The sequence below is a fragment of the Ranitomeya imitator genome, chromosome 6 (genome assembly GCF_032444005.1).
Source record: "Ranitomeya imitator isolate aRanImi1 chromosome 6, aRanImi1.pri, whole genome shotgun sequence".
NCBI lineage: Eukaryota > Metazoa > Chordata > Amphibia > Anura > Dendrobatidae > Ranitomeya > Ranitomeya imitator.
Window position 1 is genome coordinate 429,512,155 of NC_091287.1, and position 19,279 is coordinate 429,531,433.

General features: G+C 49.4%; 1 protein-coding gene across 2 annotated transcripts in view; it reads right to left on the bottom strand.

Moving 5' to 3' along the window:
* TCEA1 (transcription elongation factor A1) overlaps nucleotides 1-19,279 on the bottom strand; it is a 152,946-nt gene that overhangs the window by 59,909 nt on the left and 73,758 nt on the right. Inside the window, exon 1 of one of the 2 annotated variants that reach the window (XM_069731349.1) lies at nucleotides 17,982-18,207. The exons of the other annotated variant lie outside the window; for it this stretch is intronic. Coding sequence (XP_069587450.1) covers nucleotides 17,982-18,056 — 75 coding nt within the window. The 5' untranslated portion in view covers nucleotides 18,057-18,207. Of the gene's footprint in view, nucleotides 1-17,981; nucleotides 18,208-19,279 lie in introns of those variants that run through there. 2 annotated transcript variants of the gene reach the window in all.

Here is a 19,279-nt window from a genome sequence, read left to right on the forward strand (position 1 = left end):
GCGGTAAATCCGCCATAAATCCGCAGCGGTTTAGCACTGCGGATTTATCAAATCCGCAGCGGAAAAATCCGCAGAGGACCAGAATACGTGTGCACATTCCTAACCCTAACCCTAGCCCTAACCCTAGCCCTAACCCTAACCCTACCCCTACCCCTAACCCTACCCCTAACCCTAACCCTATTCTAACATTAGTGGGAAAAAAAAAATTTCTTTATTTTTTTATTGTCCCTACCTATGGGGGTGACAAAGGGGGGGGGGGTCATTTATTATTTTTTTTATTTTGATCACTGAGATAGATTATATCTCAGTGATCAAAATGCACTTTGGAACGAATCTGCCGGCCGGCAGATTTGGCGGGCGCACTGCACATGCGCCCGCCATTTTGGAAGATGGCGGCGCCCGGGAGAAGACGGACGGGACCACGGCTGGATCGGTAAGTATGATAGGGTGGGGGGGACCACGGGGGGGGGGGGGGATCGGAGCACGGGGGGGGGAATCGGAGCGCGGGAGGGGTGGAACGGAGCGCGGGGGGCGTGGAACGGAGCACGGGGGGGCTGGAATGGAGCACGGGGGGGTGGAACGGAGCACGGGGGGGGGGTGGATCGGAGTGCAGGGGGGGTGATTGGAGCACGGGGGGGTGATTGGAGCACGGGGGGAGCGGACACGAGCACGGGGGGGAGCGGAGCACAGGGCGGAGGGGAGCCGGAGCAGTGTACCGGCCAGATCGGGGGGGTGGGGGGGCGATCGGAGGGGTGGGGTGGGGGCACACTAGTATTTCCAGCCATGGCCGATGATATTGCAGCATCGGCCATGGCTGGATTGTAATATTTCACCCGTTATAATGGGTGAAATATTACAAATCGCTCTGATTGGCAGTTTCACTTTCAACAGCCAATCAGAGCGATCGTAGCCACGAGGGGGTGAAGCCACCCCCCCTGGGCTGTACTACCACTCCCCCTGTCCCTGCAGATCGGGTGAAATGGGAGTTAACCCTTTCACCCAATCTGCAGGGACGCGATCTTTCCATGACGCCGCATAGGCGTCATGGGTCGGATTGGCACCGACTTTCATGACGCCTACGTGGCGTCAAAGGTCGGGAAGGGGTTAAACACCTTCTTCTCCACGGTATTCACGGTGGAAAATGAAATGCTAGGTGAAATCCCAAGAAACAATGAAAACCCTATATTAAGGGTCACCAATCTAACCCAAGAAGAGGTGCAAAACCGGCTAAATAAGATTAAAATAGATAAATCTCCGGGTCCGGATGGCATACACCCACGAGTACTAAGAGAACTAAGTAATGTAATAGATAAACCATTATTTCTTATTTTTAGTGACTCTATAGCGAGAGGGTCTGTTCCGCAGGACTGGCGCATAGCAAATGTGGTGCCAATATTCAAAAAGGGCTCTAAAAGTGAACCTGGAAATTATAGGCCAGTAAGTCTAACCTCTATTGTTGGTAAAATATTTGAAGGGTTTCTGAGGGATGTTATTCTGGATTATCTCAATGAGAATAACTGTTTAACTCCATATCAGCATGGGTTTATGAGAAATCGCTCCTGTCAAACCAATCTAATCAGTTTTTATGAAGAGGTAAGCTATAGGCTGGACCACGGTGAGTCATTGGACGTGGTATATCTCGATTTTTCCAAAGCGATTGATACCGTACACAAAATGAGAATGCTTGGTCTGGGGGAAAATGTGTGTAAATGGGTTAGTAACTGGCTTAGTGATAGAAAGCAGAGGGTGGTTATAAATGGTATAGTCTCTAACTGGGTCGCTGTGACCAGTGGGGTACCGCAGGGGTCAGTATTGGGACCTGTTCTCTTCAACATATTCATTAATGATCTGGTAGAAGGTTTACACAGTAAAATATCGATATTTGCAGATGATACAAAACTATGTAAAGCAGTTAATACAAGAGAAGATAGTATTCTGCTACAGATGGATCTGGATAAGTTGGAAACTTGGGCTGAAAGGTGGCAGATGAGGTTTAACAATGATAAATGTAAGGTTATACACATGGGAAGAGGGAATCAATATCACCATTACACACTGAACGGGAAACCACTGGGTAAATCTGACAGGGAGAAGGACTTGGGGATCCTAGTTAATGATAAACTTACCTGGAGCAGCCAGTGCCAGGCAGCAGCTGCCAAGGCAAACAGGATCATGGGGTGCATTAAAAGAGGTCTGGATATACATGATGAGAGCATTATACTGCCTCTGTACAAATCCCTAGTTAGACCGCACATGGAGTACTGTGTCCAGTTTTGGGCACCGGTGCTCAGGAAGGATATAATGGAACTAGAGAGAGTACAAAGGAGGGCAACAAAATTAATAAAGGGGATGGGAGAACTACAATACCCAGATAGATTAGCGAAATTAGGATTATTTAGTCTAGAAAAAAGACGACTGAGGGGCGATCTAATAACCATGTATAAGTATATAAGGGGACAATACAAATATCTCGCTGAGGATCTGTTTATACCAAGGAAGGTGACGGGCACAAGGGGGCATTCTTTGCGTCTGGAGGAGAGAAGGTTTTTCCACCAACATAGAAGAGGATTCTTTACTGTTAGGGCAGTGAGAATCTGGAATTGCTTGCCTGAGGAGGTGGTGATGGCGAACTCAGTCGAGGGGTTCAAGAGAGGCCTGGATGTCTTCCTGGAGCAGAACAATATTGTATCATACAATTATTAGGTTCTGTAGAAGGACGTAGATCTGGGTATTTATTATGATGGAATATAGGCTGAACTGGATGGACAAATGTCTTTTTTCGGCCTTACTAACTATGTTACTATGTTACTATGATCACATCCCCCATGAAAGTGTTCTATAGAACTGCACAGAGAGCCATATTGGAGGCCCCATCCATACTGGCCTGCAGAACAGTCAGAAGGATGGAAGCCTGTACTGGAGCGCATACAATCACCAATAATGCAGCACACATCAGTCTCCCAAAATACAGGCTGCCCCCATACACAGCCCTGCTCCCAGGAAAATACTAAAACCCTATGTGTCATATTTGTCTATACCTATGCCTATGGTAGATTTTGCCTATGGTAGATTTTTTTAGTCATATTAGTCTATACCTATGGTAGATTTTTTTACAGTGCGGGAAATCAGCGATTCCGCAGAATTAATGAACATGTTGCTTTTTTTTCCGCGATTTGTTTTTTTTCGCGGAAAAAAAAAAATCGCAACATTTGCACGTTTTGCGGATTACATTGAAATGATTGGGAACCATATGTAAGCGTTTTTTTCACGTTTTTATCGCATTTTTATAGAAAAAAACCGCGAAAAATACTGAACGTGTGCACATAGCCTTACAACTCCCTTCTCTGTGTACCTGAATTGAGAGAGGGAGGGGGATGTTTTGAGTGAGATAATATTAAGGCTAGGTTCTCATTTCGTTTTCGGGTGAGCGCTAACAGACAGCGTTGCACGGCGAAATTAACGCCGTGCAACGTGTCCGTTAGCGCTCCCATTGCCAGCAATGTTAAAGCGCATTGCTAGTGCGTGCCATTTTCGGCACGTGCTAGCGATGTGCCGTTCTTTTGTGGCGCGCCTCGGACGCTGCTTGCAGCTAGCGCTAGCGGGGACGTTTAACGCGACCCCTAAAAAGACATTGAGTTAGCGCAATCCCCTAGCGCTAAACGGATTGCCCTAACGCAATGAGAACCTAGCCTAATATTGTCTACCTTGAGATAGTTTATAAACCCTCCTCTCACACATCCAGTACCCAGCAACCACAGAATGCAGAGTAAGTGGACATGCTAGCTGGGGCATATCTTAAGGTACCGTCACACTCAGCAACTTTGCAACGAGAACGACAACAATCTGTGACGTTGCAGCGTCCTGATTAGCGATCTCGTTGTGTTTGACACGCAGCAGCAATCTGGATCCCGCTGTGCCATCGCTGGTCGGAGCTAGAAGTCCAGAACTTTATTTGGTCGCTAGATCGGCGTGTATCGTCATGTTTGACATAAAAAACAACTACGCCAGCAACGTTTTACATGGAGCGAGAACAATAAGCGAGTCGCCGTTACGTCACTGGATCGCTCCTGCATCGTTCTGTTTGACGTCTCTACAGCGACAAACAGCGACGCTCCAGTGATCGGCTCATTGTCTATATCGCTGCAGCGTCGCTAAGTGTGACTGTACCTTACTGAAGTCAAGCATCAACACCAGGCTCTCCCATCATCACTTTGGTAAGAATTACGAATAACGGTTTTAAGCTCCGTTTTTTTTATTGGAATAAGTTCATATTAGTACAACAACGTTATCTTCCAAGTTTCATTAGGATCTTTTTAGGGATTCAGTCTTTATGCGCCATATTCTGCCATACCTATGCCTAGTGTTTTATTACGGTTGGAAACGGAAAAACGTTTTTGAGCTCCGTTTTTTTATTGGAATATGTTCATATTAGTACAACAACGTTATCTTCCAAGTTTCATTAAGATCGTTTTAGGGATTCAGTCTTTATGCGCCATATTCTGCCATACCTATGCCTAGTGTGTTATCACGGTTGGAAACGGAAAAACGGTTTTGAGCTCCGTTTTTTTTATTGGAATAAGTTCATATTAGTACAACGACATTATCTTCCAAGTTTCATTAAGATCTTTTTAGGGATTCACTCTTTATGCGCCATTTTCTGCCATACCTATGCCTACAGTGTTATCATGGTTGGAAACGGAAAAACGGTTTTGAGCTCCGTTTTTTTTATTGGAATATGTTCATATTAGTACAACGACATTATCTTCCAAGTTCCATTATGATATTTTTGAGGATTCAGTCGTTATGCGCCATTTTCTGCCATACCTATGCCTACAGTGTTATCATGGTTGGAAACGGAAAAACGGTTTTGAGCTCCGTTTTTTTTATTGGAATATGTTCATATTAGTACAACGACATTATCTTCCAAGTTCCATTATGATATTTTTGGGGATTCAGTCGTTATGCGCCATTTTCTGCCATACCTATGCCTACAGTGTTATCATGGTTGGAAACGGAAAAACGGTTTTGAGCTCCGTTTTTTTTATTGGAATTAGTTCAAATTAGTACAACAACGTTATCTTCCAAGTTTCATTAGGATCTTTTTAGGGATTCAGTGTTTATGCGCCATATTCTGCCATACCTATGCCTAGTGTGTTATCACGGTTGGAAACGGAAAAACGGTTTTGAGCTCCGTTTTTTTTACTGGAATATGTTCATATTAGTACAACAACGTTATCTTCCAAGTTTCATTAGGATCTTTTTAGGGATTCAGTCGTTATGCGCCATATTCTGCCATACCTATGCCTAGTGTGTTATCACGGTTGGAAACGGAAAAACGGTTTTGAGCTCCGTTTTTTTTATTGGAATAAGTTCATATTAGTACAACAACGTTATCTTCCAAGTTTCATTAAGATCTTTTTAGGGATTCAGTCATTATGCGCCATATTCTTCCATACCTATGTCTATGGTAGTTTTTTTTCTAAAGTTGAATGTTTTTAATCTATTTTTCCTTTCCACTTCACTCTATTTAAAAATAAATTAGCGGAGGTTAAACTTTAATTGCGTTTTCAACAAGGCAAACCCATACATTTCTATATAGTAACTTTACATTTGAAATAAACACTGAATCCCTAAGTATATCTTTATCGAAAATTTTTGCCTTAGGCCGACCTCACACTAGCGAGTTTTACGGACGTATGAGCGGTTCATAAAATACGGATTGCATACGGTACAATGCTTCTCTATGGCCAAGCTCCTATCAGCCGTATTTTACTGATCCGTATTACACGGCTTTCTACGGCCATAGAAAATCGCAGCATGCTGCGTTTGTCACCGTATTGCGCAAAAAATACGCCAATGAAAGTCTATGGGGGCCAGAAAAACACGGATTACACACGGACCAACAGTGTGATTGGCGAGAAATACGCAGCGATGGTAGAGAGAAAAGCCGGAAATTTAGTGCGGTGTACAGTAAAATCACACTGACAGCTTACAGTAGAATAGGTACAATAAATGTGTACACATAGAATAGATATATATAGATGTAGATATACTAGATGGTGGCCCGATTCTAACGCATCGGGTATTCTAGAATATGCATGTCCACGTAGTATATTGCCCAGCCCACGTAGTATACTGCCCAGCCGCCTAGTATATTGCCCAGCCGCGTAGAATATTGCCCAGCCCACGTAGTATACTGCCCAGCCGCCTAGTATATTGCCCAGCCGCGTAGAATATTGCCCAGCCCACGTAGTATATTGCCCAGCCGCGTAGTATTTTGTCCAGCCGCGTACTATATTGCCCAGCCGCGTACTATATTGCCCAGCCGCGTACTATATTGCCCAGCCGCGTACTATATTGCCCAGCCACGTACTATATTGCCCAGCCACGTACTATATTGCCCAGCCACGTACTATATTGCCCAGCCACGTACTATATTGCCCAGCCACGTACTATATTGCCCAGCCACGTACTATATTGCCCAGCCACGTACTATATTGCCCAGCCACGTACTATATTGCCCAGCCACGTACTATATTGCCCAGCCACGTACTATATTGCCCAGCCACGTACTATATTGCCCAGCCACGTACTATATTGCCCAGCCACGTACTATATTGCCCAGCCACGTACTATATTGCCCAGCCACGTACTATATTGCCCAGCCACGTACTATATTGCCCAGCCACGTACTATATTGCCCAGCCACGTACTATATTGCCCAGCCACGTACTATATTGCCCAGCCACGTACTATATTGCCCAGCCACGTACTATATTGCCCAGCCACGTACTATATTGCCCAGCCACGTACTATATTGCCCAGCCACGTACTATATTGCCCAGCCACGTACTAAATTGCCCAGCCACGTACTATATTGCCCAGCCACGTACTATATTGCCCAGCCACGTACTATATTGCCCAGCCACGTACTATATTGCCCAGCCACGTACTATATTGCCCAGCCACGTACTATATTGCCCAGCCACGTACTATATTGCCCAGCCACGTACTATATTGCCCAGCCCACGTAACGTCATCACAGGTCCTGCGCTCATACCAACCCTGGGACCGGAAGCTGCCGTGGACTACAAGGGGCCCTCAGAAAGGTGAGTATATTTTTATTTTTTAAAATGTGACAAACCTGGCTGGGCAATATACTACGTGGCTGGGCAATATACTACGTGGACATGCATATTCTAGAATACCCGATGCGTTAGAATCGGGCCACCATCTAGAGTGTGTGTGTGTGTGTGTGTGTGTGTGTGTGTGTGTGTGTGTGTGTGTGTGTGTGTGTGTGTGTGTGTGTGTGTATATATATATATATATATATATATATACACACACACACACACACACACATACTATGTGTAGACATTTATCTTAGCTATTCTATTCTAACCTGTCAGTGTGATTTTATTGTACACCGCACTGAATTGCCGGCTTTTCTATAGAACACCGCTGCGTATTTCTCGCAAGTCACACTGCTGGTCCGTGTGTAATCCGTATTTTTCTGGCCCCCATAGCGGCCCTGCGCTTAGTAACCCGATATTTACCCTGGTTACAGGTGAACACATCGCTAGATCGGCGTCACACACGCCGATCCAGCGATGACAGCGGGTGATCAGTGACCAAAAAAAGGTCCTGATCATTCCCCAACGACCAACGATCTCCCAGCAGGGGCCTGATCGTTGGTCGCTGTCACACAATAATGAGATCGTTAGCGGGATCGTTGTTACGTCACAAAAAGCGTGACGTTGCAACGATATCCTTAACGATATCGTTGTGTGTGAAGGTACCTTAAGGCAAACATTTTCGATAAAGATCTACTTAGGGATTCACTGTTTATTTGAAATGTAAAGTTATAATATAGGAATGTATGAATTAACATTGTTGAAAACAGAATTACATTTTTAAGCTCTGTTTTTCTTGCTGGAAAAAGTTCATATTAATGACAAACTTATTTTCAAAGTTTCATCAAGATCTTCTTAGGGATTCAGTGTTTATTTCAAATTTTAAGTTACTATATAGAAATGTATGGGTTTGCCTTGTTGAAAACGCAATTAAAGTTTAACCTCCGCTAATTTATTTTTAAATAGAGTGAAGTGGAAAGGAAAAATAGATTAAAAACATTCAACTTTAGAAAAAACACTACCATAGTTATGGCAGAAAATGGCGCATAAATGTGATGAAGCCCCTCACAGTACAGACCCCACAGAGGAGCCTCTGAGCAGTGTGATGAAGCCCCTCACAGCACAGACCACACAGGAGCCTCTGAGCAGTGTGATGAAGCCCCTCACAGTACAGACCCCACACAGGAGCCTCTGAGCAGTGTGATGAAGCCCCTCACAGCACAGACCACACAGGAGCCTCTGAGCAGTGTGATGAAGCCCCTCACAGCACAGACCCCACACAGCAGCCTCTGAGCAGTGTGATGAAGCCCCTCACAGCACAGACCACACAGGAGCCTCTGAGCAGTGTGATGAAGCCCCTCACAGCACAGACCCCACACAGCAGCCTCTGAGCAGTGTGATGAAGCCCCTCACAGTACAGACCCCACACAGGAGCCTCTGAGCAGTGTGATGAAGCCCCTCACAGTACAGACCCCACAGGAGCCTCTGAGCAGTGTGATGAAGCCCCTCACAGTACAGACCCCACACAGCAGCCTCTGAGCAGTGTGATGAAGCCCCTCACAGTACAGACCCCACACAGCAGCCTCTGAGCAGTGTGATGAAGCCCCTCACAGTACAGACCCCACACAGCAGCCTCTGAGCAGTGTGATGAAGCCCCTCACAGTACAGACCCCACAGAGGAGCCTCTGAGCAGTGTGATGAAGCCCCTCACAGTACAGACCCCACAGAGGAGCCTCTGAGCAGTGTGATGAAGTCCCTCACAGTACAGACCCCACACAGGAGCCTCTGAGCAGTGTGATGAAGCCCCTCACAGCACAGACCCCACACAGGAGCCTCTGAGCAGTGTGATGAAGCCCCTCACAGCACAGACCACACAGGAGCCTCTGAGCAGTGTGATGAAGCCCCTCACAGCAATCACAGACCCCACAGAGGAGCCTCTGAGCAGTGTGATGAAGCCCCTCACAGTACAGACCCCACAGGAGCCTCTGAGCAGTGTGATGAAGCCCCTCACAGTACAGACCCCACACAGAAGCCTCTGAGCAGTGTGATGAAGCCCCTCACAGCAATCACAGACCCCACACAGGAGCCTCTGAGCAGTGTGATGAAGCCCCTCACAGCACAGACCCCACACAGGAGCCTCTGAGCAGTGTGATGAAGCCCCTGACAGTACAGACCCCACACAGGAGCCTCTGAGCAGTGTGATGAAGCCCCTCACAGTACAGACCCCACAGAGGAGCCTCTGAGCAGTGTGATGAAGCCCCTCACAGCACAGACCCCACACAGGAGCCTCTGAGCAGTGTGATGAAGCCCCTCACAGTACAGACCCCACACAGGAGCCTCTGAGCAGTGTGATGAAGCCCCGGACAGTACAGACCCCACGCAGGAGCCTCTGAGCAGTGTGATGAAGCCCCTCACAGTACAGACCCCACAGGAGCCTCTGAGCAGTGTGATGAAGCCCCTCACAGTACAGACCCCACACAGCAGCCTCTGAGCAGTGTGATGAAGCCCCTCACAGTACAGACCCCACAGGAGCCTCTGAGCAGTGTGATGAAGCCCCTCACAGTACAGACCCCACACAGCAGCCTCTGAGCAGTGTAACATAGTAACATAGTTAGTAAGGCCGAAAAAAGACATTTGTCCATCCAGTTCAGCCTATATTCCATCATAATAAATCCCCAGATCTACGTCCTTCTACAGAACCTAATAATTGTATGATACAATATTGTTCTGCTCCAGGAAGACATCCAGGCCTCTCTTGAACCCCTCGACTGAGTTCGCCATCACCAACTCCTCAGGCAAGCAATTCCAGTTTCTCGCTGCCCTAACAGTAAAGAATCCTCTTCTATGTTGGTGGAAAAACCTTCTCTCCTCCAGACGCAAAGAATGCCCCCTTGTGCCCGTCACCTTCCTTGGTATAAACAGATCCTCAGCGAGATATTTGTATTGTCCCCTTATATACTTATACATGGTTATTAGATCGCCCCTCAGTCGTCTTTTTTCTAGACTAAATAATCCTAATTTCGCTAATCTATCTGGGTATTGTAGTTCTCCCATCCCCTTTATTAATTTTGTTGCCCTCCTTTGTACTCTCTCTAGTTCCATTATATCCTTCATGAGCACCGGTGCCCAAAACTGGACACAGTACTCCATGTGCGGTCTAACTAGGGATTTGTACAGAGGCAGTATAATGCTCTCATCATGTGTATCCAGACCTTTTAATGCACCCCATGATCCTGTTTGCCTTGGCAGCTGCTGCCTGGCACTGGCTGCTCCAGGTAAGTTTATCATTAACTAGGATCCCCAAGTCCTTCTCCCTGTCAGATTTACCCAGTGGTTTCCCATTAAGTGTGTAATGGTGATATTGATTCCTTCTTCCCATGTGTATAACCTTACATTTATCATTGTTAAACCTCATCTGCCACCTTTCAGCCCAAGTTTCCAACTTATCCAGATCCATCTGTAGCAGAATACTATCTTCTCTTGTATTAACTGCTTTACATAGTTTTGTATCATCTGCAAATATCGATATTTTACTGTGTAAACCTTCTACCAGATCATTAATGAATATGTTGAAGAGAACAGGTCCCAATACTGACCCCTGCGGTACCCCACTGGTCACAGCGACCCAGTTAGAGACTATACCATTTATAACCACCCTCTGCTTTCTATCACTAAGCCAGTTACTAACCCAGTTACTAACCCATTTACACACATTTTCCCCCAGACCAAGCATTCTCATTTTGTGTACCAACCTCTTGTGCGGCACGGTATCAAACGCTTTGGAAAAATCGAGATATACCACGTCCAATGACTCACCGTGGTCCAGTCTATAGCTTACCTCTTCATAAAAACTGATTAGATTGGTTTGACAGGAGCGATTTCTCATAAACCCATGCTGATATGGAGTTAAACAGTTATTCTCATTGAGATAATCCAGAATAACATCCCTCAGAAACCCTTCAAATATTTTACCAACAATAGAGGTTAGACTTACTGGCCTATAATTTCCAGGTTCACTTTTAGAGCCCTTTTTGAATATTGGCACCACATTTGCTATGCGCTAGTCCTGCGGAACAGATCCTGTCGCTATAGAGTCCCTAAAAATAAGAAATAATGGTTTATCTATTACATTACTTAGTTCTCTTAGTACTCGTGATAATTTTTCTTGGTTATTAGCAGAAACCTGTTGCCTTTATGGGTTTCACAGGTTTCACTTTCCCAGTTAATATCCGGGTAGTTAAAGTCCCCCATAACCAGGACCTCATTATGGGTTGCAGCTTCATCTATCTGCTTTAGAAGTAGACTTTCCATGGTTTCTGTTATATTTGGGGGTTTGTAACAGACCCCAATGAGAATTTTGTTACCATTTTTCCCTCCATGAATTTCGACCCATATGGACTCGACATCCTCAATTCCTTCGCTAATATCCTCCCTTAAAGTGGACTTTAGACAAGACTTTACATAGAGACAAACCCCTCCTCCTCTCCGATTTTTACGATCCTTTCTAAACAGACTGTAACCCTGTAAGTTAAACTGCCCAGTCATAGCTTTCATCTAACCATGTCTCGGTTATTCCCACTATGTCAAAGTTACCTGTAGATATTTCTGCTTCTAGTTCTTCCATCTTGTTTGTCAGGCTTCTGGCGTTTGCGAGCATGCAGTTTAGAGGATTTTGGAACAAAACAATCTCCTCGCTGTGGATTGCTTTAGAAATGTTCTTACCTCCCATCTGAGTATGTTTTCCTGGGTCTTCTTTGTTCAAGTCTAATGTTTTTCTTCCCGTCCCCTCTTCTTCTAGTTTAACGCCCTCCTGATGAGTGTAGCGAGTCTTCTGGCGAATGTGTGTTTCCCAGGTTTGTTGAGGTGTACTCCATCTCTGGCGAGGAGTCCATCGTACCAGTAATTCACACCGTGGTCCAGGAATCCGAATCCTTGTTGTCTGCACCATCGTCTTAGCCAGTTGTTTGCATCAAGGATCCTGTTCCATCTCCTGGTGCCATGCCCGTCTACTGGAAGGATAGAAGAAAAAACTACCTGTGCATCCAGTTCATTTACTTTCTTCCCCAACTCTTCAAAGTCTTTGCAGATTGTCGGTAGGTCTTTCCTTGCCGTGTCATTGGTGCCAACATGTATCAGAAGAAATGGGTGGACGTCCTTGGAGCTGAAGAGCTTTGGTATCCTATCGGTCACATCCTTGATCATCGCACCTGGAAGGCAGCATACTTCTCTTGCAGTTATGTCCGGTCTGCAGATGGCTGCTTCTGTGCCTCTCAGTAGTGAGTCTCCCACCACCACCACTCTTCGTTGCTTCTTGGCTGTACTTTTTGCTGTCACTTGTTGCTGTGTGCCCTTTTCTTTTTTGCTTGCTGGTATTGCTTCATCCTTAGGTGTGCCATCTTCATCCTCTACAAAGATTTGATATCGGTTCTTCAGTTGTGTGGTTGGTGATTTCTCCATGGTCTTCTTGCTTCTTTTGGTCACATGCTTCCACTCATCTGCTTTTGGAGGTTCTCTGACACTTTTTTCACCTTCTGTGACCAGTAGAGATGCTTCTGTTCTGTCTAGAAAGTCTTCATTCTCTTTGATGAGTTTCAAAGTTGCTATTCTTTCTTCCAGACCCCGCACCTTTTCTTCTAAAAGGGCCACTAGTCTACACTTCTGACAGATGAAATTTGATTCTTCTTCTGGTCGGTCTGTGAACATGTAGCACATGCTGCAGCTCACCATGTAGGTTGTCACATCTGCCATATTGCTCCTAGATCCTGCTGACTTGCTGTGTGTTTTCCTTCTTGTGTAATCTACTCAGCCAAGCTCTCTTGCAATAATATCCTACAGGATATTACGGCGCGCGGTTTGGCGATGCTTTCCAAGCAGCTGGTCCCGGCTGTACCCAACGATCTTCTAGCTTAGGGAGACTTCGCTTTTCTCAGAAGGCACCTGGAATATGCAAATTAGCCTCCTCAAGCTTGAATCCCTGGTTTGGCGATGCTTTCCAAGCAGCTGGTCCTGGCTGCGGCTGTACCCAACGATCTTCTAGCTTAGGGAGACTTCGCTTTTCCCAGAAGGCACCTGGAATATGCAAATTAGCCTCCTCAAGCTTGAATCCCTGGTTTGGCGATGCTTTCCAAGCAGCTGGTCCCGGCTGCGGCTGTACCCAACGATCTTCTAGCTTAGGGAGACTTCGCTTTTCCCAGAAGGCACCTGGAATATGCAAATTAGCCTCCTCAAGCTTGAATCCCTGGTTTGGCGATGCTTTCCAAGCAGCTGGTCCCGGCTGCGGCTGTACCCAACGATCTTCTAGCTTAGGGAGACTTCGCTTTTCCCAGAAGGCACCTGGAATATGCAAATTAGCCTCCTCAAGCTTGAATCCCTGGTTTGGCGATGCTTTCCAAGCAGCTGGTCCCGGCTGCGGCTGTACCCAACGATCTTCTAGCTTAGGGAGACTTCGCTTTTCCCAGAAGGCACCTGGAATATGCAAATTAGCCTCCTCAAGCTTGAATCCCTGGTTTGGCGTGTGATGAAGCCCCTCACAGTACAGACCCCACAGAGGAGCCTCTGAGCAGTGTGATGAAGCCCCTCACAGCACAGACCACACAGGAGCCTCTGAGCAGTGTGATGAAGCCCCTCACAGCAATCACAGACCCCACAGAGGAGCCTCTGAGCAGTGTGATGAAGCCCCTCACAGTACAGACCCCACACAGAAGCCTCTGAGCAGTGTGATGAAGCCCCTCACAGTACAGACCCCACACAGGAGCCTCTGAGCAGTGTGATGAAGCCCCTCACAGTACAGACCCCACAGAGGAGCCTCTGAGCAGTGTGATGAAGCCCCTCACAGCACAGACCCCACACAGGAGCCTCTGAGCAGTGTGATGAAGCCCCTCACAGTACAGACCCCACACAGCAGCCTCTGAGCAGTGTGATGAAGCCCCTCACAGTACAGACCCCACACAGGAGCCTCTGAGCAGTGTGATGAAGCCCCTCACAGCACAGACCCCACACAGGAGCCTCTGAGCAGTGTGATGAAGCCCCTCACAGCGCAGACCACACAGGAGCCTCTGAGCAGTGTGATGAAGCCCCTCACAGTACAGACCCCACAGAGGAGCCTCTGAGCAGTGTGATGAAGCCCCTCACAGCACAGACCCCACAGGAGCCTCTGAGCAGTGTGATGAAGCCCCTCACAGCACAGACCCCACACAGGAGCCTCTGAGCAGTGTGATGAAGCCCCTCACAGCACAGACCACACAGGAGCCTCTGAGCAGTGTGATGAAGCCCCTCACAGCACAGACCCCACACAGGAGCCTCTGAGCAGTGTGATGAAGCCCCTCACAGTACAGACCCCACAGGAGCCTCTGAGCAGTATGATGAAGCCCCTCACAGCACAGACCCCACACAGCAGCCTCTGAGCAGTGTGATGAAGCCCCTCACAGTACAGACCCCACACAGGAGCCTCTGAGCAGTGTGATGAAGCCCCTCACAGCACAGACCCCACACAGCAGCCTCTGAGCAGTGTGATGAAGCCCCTCACAGTACAGACCCCACACAGCAGCCTCTGAGCAGTGTGATGAAGCCCCTCACAGTACAGACCCCACAGGAGCCTCTGAGCAGTGTGATGAAGCCCCTCACAGTACAGACCCCACACAGCAGCCTCTGAGCAGTGTGATGAAGCCCCTCACAGTACAGACCCCACAGAGGAGCCTCTGAGCAGTGTGATGAAGCCCCTCACAGTACAGACCCCACAGAGGAGCCTCTGAGCAGTGTGATGAAGCCCCTCACAGTACAGACCCCACACAGGAGCCTCTGAGCAGGGTGATGAAGCCCCTCACAGCACAGACCACACAGGAGCCTCTGAGCAGTGTGATGAAGCCCCTCACAGCAATCACAGACCCCACAGAGGAGCCTCTGAGCAGTGTGATGAAGCCCCTCACAGCACAGACCCCACAGAGGAGCCTCTGAGCAGTGTGATGAAGCCCCTCACAGTACAGACCCCACAGGAGCCTCTGAGCAGTGTGATGAAGCCCCTCACAGCACAGACCACACAGGAGCCTCTGAGCAGTGTGATGAAGCCCCTCACAGTACAGACCCCACAGAGGAGCCTCTGAGCAGTGTGATGAAGCCCCTCACAGTACAGACCCCACAGAGGAGCCTCTGAGCAGTGTGATGAAGCCCCTCACAGTACAGACCCCACACAGGAGCCTCTGAGCAGTGTGATGAAGCCCCTCACAGCACAGACCCCACACAGGAGCCTCTGAGCAGTGTGATGAAGCCCCTCACAGTACAGACCCCACACAGCAGCCTCTGAGCAGTGTGATGAAGCCCCTCACAGTACAGACCACACAGGAGCCTCTGAGCAGTGTGATGAAGCCCCTCACAGCAATCACAGACCCCACACAGGAGCCTCTGAGCAGTGTGATGAAGCCCCTCACAGCACAGACCCCACAGAGGAGCCTCTGAGCAGTGTGATGAAGCCCCTCACAGCAATCACAGACCCCACACAGGAGCCTCTGAGCAGTGTGATGAAGCCCCTGACAGTACAGACCCCACAGAGGAGCCTCTGAGCAGTGTGATGAAGCCCCTCACAGCACAGACCCCACAGCAGCCTCTGAGCAGTGTGATGAAGCCCCTCACAGCACAGACCACACAGGAGCCTCTGAGCAGTGTGATGAAGCCCCTCACAGCACAGACCACACAGGAGCCTCTGAGCAGTGTGATGAAGCCCCTCACAGTACAGACCCCACACAGCAGCCTCTGAGCAGTGTGATGAAGCCCCTCACAGTACAGACCCCACACAGGAGCCTCTGAGCAGTGTGATGAAGCCCCTCACAGCACAGACCACACAGGAGCCTCTGAGCAGTGTGATGAAGCCCCTCACAGCAATCACAGACCCCACAGAGGAGCCTCTGAGCAGTGTGATGAAGCCCCTCACAGCACAGACCCCACAGAGGAGCCTCTGAGCAGTGTGATGAAGCCCCTCACAGCAATCACAGACCCCACACAGGAGCCTCTGAGCAGTGTGATGAAGCCCCTGACAGTACAGACCCCACAGAGGAGCCTCTGAGCAGTGTGATGAAGCCCCTCACAGCAATCACAGACCCCACACAGGAGCCTCTGAGCAGTGTGATGAAGCCCCTCACAGCACAGACCCCACAGCAGCCTCTGAGCAGTGTGATGAAGCCCCTCACAGCACAGACCCCACAGCAGCCTCTGAGCAGTGTGATGAAGCCCCTCACAGCACAGACCCCACAGGAGCCTCTGAGCAGTGTGATGAAGCCCCTCACAGCACAGACCACACAGGAGCCTCTGAGCAGTGTGATGAAGCCCCTCACAGTACAGACCCCACACAGGAGCCTCTGAGCAGTGTGATGAAGCCCCTCACAGCAATCACAGAGGAGCCTCTGAGCAGTGTGATGAAGCCCCTCACAGCACAGACCCCACAGAGGAGCCTCTGAGCAGTGTGATGAAGCCCCTCACAGCAATCACAGACCCCACACAGGAGCCTCTGAGCAGTGTGATGAAGCCCCTGACAGTACAGACCCCACACAGGAGCCTCTGAGCAGTGTGATGAAGCCCCTCACAGTACAGACCCCACAGAGGAGCCTCTGAGCAGTGTGATGAAGCCCCTCACAGCAATCACAGAGGAGCCTCTGAGCAGTGTGATGAAGCCCCTCACAGCACAGACCCCACAGAGGAGCCTCTGAGCAGTGTGATGAAGCCCCTCACAGCAATCACAGACCCCACACAGGAGCCTCTGAGCAGTGTGATGAAGCCCCTGACAGTACAGACCCCACAGAGGAGCCTCTGAGCAGTGTGATGAAGCCCCTCACAGCACAGACCCCACAGGAGCCTCTGAGCAGTGTGATGAAGCCCCTCACAGCAATCACAGAGGAGCCTCTGAGCAGTGTGATGAAGCCCCTCACAGCACAGACCCCACAGAGGAGCCTCTGAGCAGTGTGATGAAGCCCCTCACAGCAATCACAGACCCCACACAGGAGCCTCTGAGCAGTGTGATGAAGCCCCTGACAGTACAGACCCCACAGAGGAGCCTCTGAGCAGTGTGATGAAGCCCCTCACAGCACAGACCACACAGGAGCCTCTGAGCAGTGTGATGAAGCCCCTCACAGCAATCACAGAGGAGCCTCTGAGCAGTGTGATGAAGCCCCTCACAGCACAGACCCCACAGAGGAGCCTCTGAGCAGTGTGATGAAGCCCCTCACAGCACAGACCCCACAGAGGAGCCTCTGAGCAGTGTGATGAAGCCCCTCACAGTACAGACCCCACAGAGGAGCCTCTGAGCAGTGTGATGAAGCCCCTCACAGTACAGACCCCACAGAGGAGCCTCTGAGCAGTGTGATGAAGCCCCTCACAGTACAGACCACACAGGAGCCTCTGAGCAGTGTGATGAAGCCCCTCACAGCACAGACCCCACACAGCAGCCTCTGAGCAGTGTGATGAAGCCCCTCACAGTACAGACCCCACAGAGGAGCCTCTGAGCAGTGTGATGAAGCCCCTCACAGTACAGACCCCACAGAGGAGCCTCTGAGCAGTGTGATGAAGCCCCTCACAGCACAGACCACACAGGAGCCTCTGAGCAGTGTGATGAAGCGAGGGGCTTCATCACACTGCTCAGAGGCTGCTGTGTGGGGTCTGAGGGAGATCACAGCCTTTGAGCAGCGGGATTATGGGGGTCGCTATGTAAGAACTTTCCTAGTGCAGTGATGGAGGATGCCGGGATCTTGTGCGGGCTCTATGGGCCTTGTAGTCCTCCTGCAGTCTTCTCTAGGCTCCGCCCCGCTCCCCGGGACGGACACTACAGTACTCTGCCTCTCCGGCTGGGGGCGCGCTCGCACTGACCGTGTTCTTCTTCTGCACCATCCGCTCCATCTTCTTGGCGATGCGGATGATCTCCTCCCCGCCTAGCGCGCTCATCTTGGCTCTCCCCGCACAGCAGCAGCGGCGTCACACACAGCCCGGAGCCGCGATACCAACACTCGGAGGAAGAGGCAAGTTCCCGCTTAGCGCGTCCTCCACACCCCGGCCGGAAGCTGCTGCCGACACTGCTGGAAAGCGAGGCCGCGGCTGTGTTGTCAGTACACGCGGGCTCTGCCTCTTCCTGTTACTAGTGATGGGGCCGCAGCTCCGCCCAGATCACCGCGGGCCTCCAATGACAGCGCGCCACCTAGCGGCCGGAGGTGGAAGCGCAGTGCGCAGGGTGACCTCATCTCAGACTGCCAGTGTGAGGGGCACATGTAGGTCAGGGGTCCCCAACCTTTCTTACCTTGAGAGCCGCATTCCGCTATGAAAGTTGGTCGAGAGCCACAATGTAGATAAAGTCATAGAAAAACATAGAGAAGGCACAAATAATAATATGCAGATTTTCACTTTCACTCTATCCTTATGTGTTTTACATTATTGTTATGCAAATTGCTTAGTCAAAGAGGACCTGAACTCTAGTGCCACCTAGTGGAAGTAGCAATCTTAAAGGGAACCTGTCACCCCGTTTTTTCAGATTGAGATATAAATACTGTTAAATAGGGCCTGCGCTGTGCGTTACTATAGTGTATGTAGTGTACCCTGATTCCCCACCTATGCTGCGCAATACATTACCCAAGTCGCCGTTTTCGCCTGTCAATCAGGCTGGTCAGGTCGGGTGGGCGTGTTCACAGCGCTGTTTCTTCCTCAGCTTTACGTTGGTGGCGTAGTGGTGTACGCATGTTGAGGTGACTAATCCACTGTGGGCACGTGAACAAGGAGCGCACGATCTGCGCTATCACCCCCTGTCATCGGTGGGGGCGGCCATCTTCCTGGGGCCGCGCATGCGCAGATGTAGTGCTCTGCTGCACGGGGCTTCAGGAAAATGGCCGCGGGATGCCGCGCGTGCGCACAAGAGATCGCGGCGGCCATTTTCCCAAAGCCGAGATGCAAACTCGGCTTTGGGAAAATGGCCGCCGCAATCTCTATATACTGCTCCATATTAAATTGGCCCCATAAGATACTCCATATAGAATTAGCCCCATATTTGGGCCCCTACTGATGGTCCCCATATATTGCTCCAAATATAGAAAAAAAATGAAATGCCTCTCGTTGCTTGTCGCTGCTCTGGACTCCTCAGCGTCTTCCTGCTCTGCGCTGTGACTGCTCAGGCAGAGGGC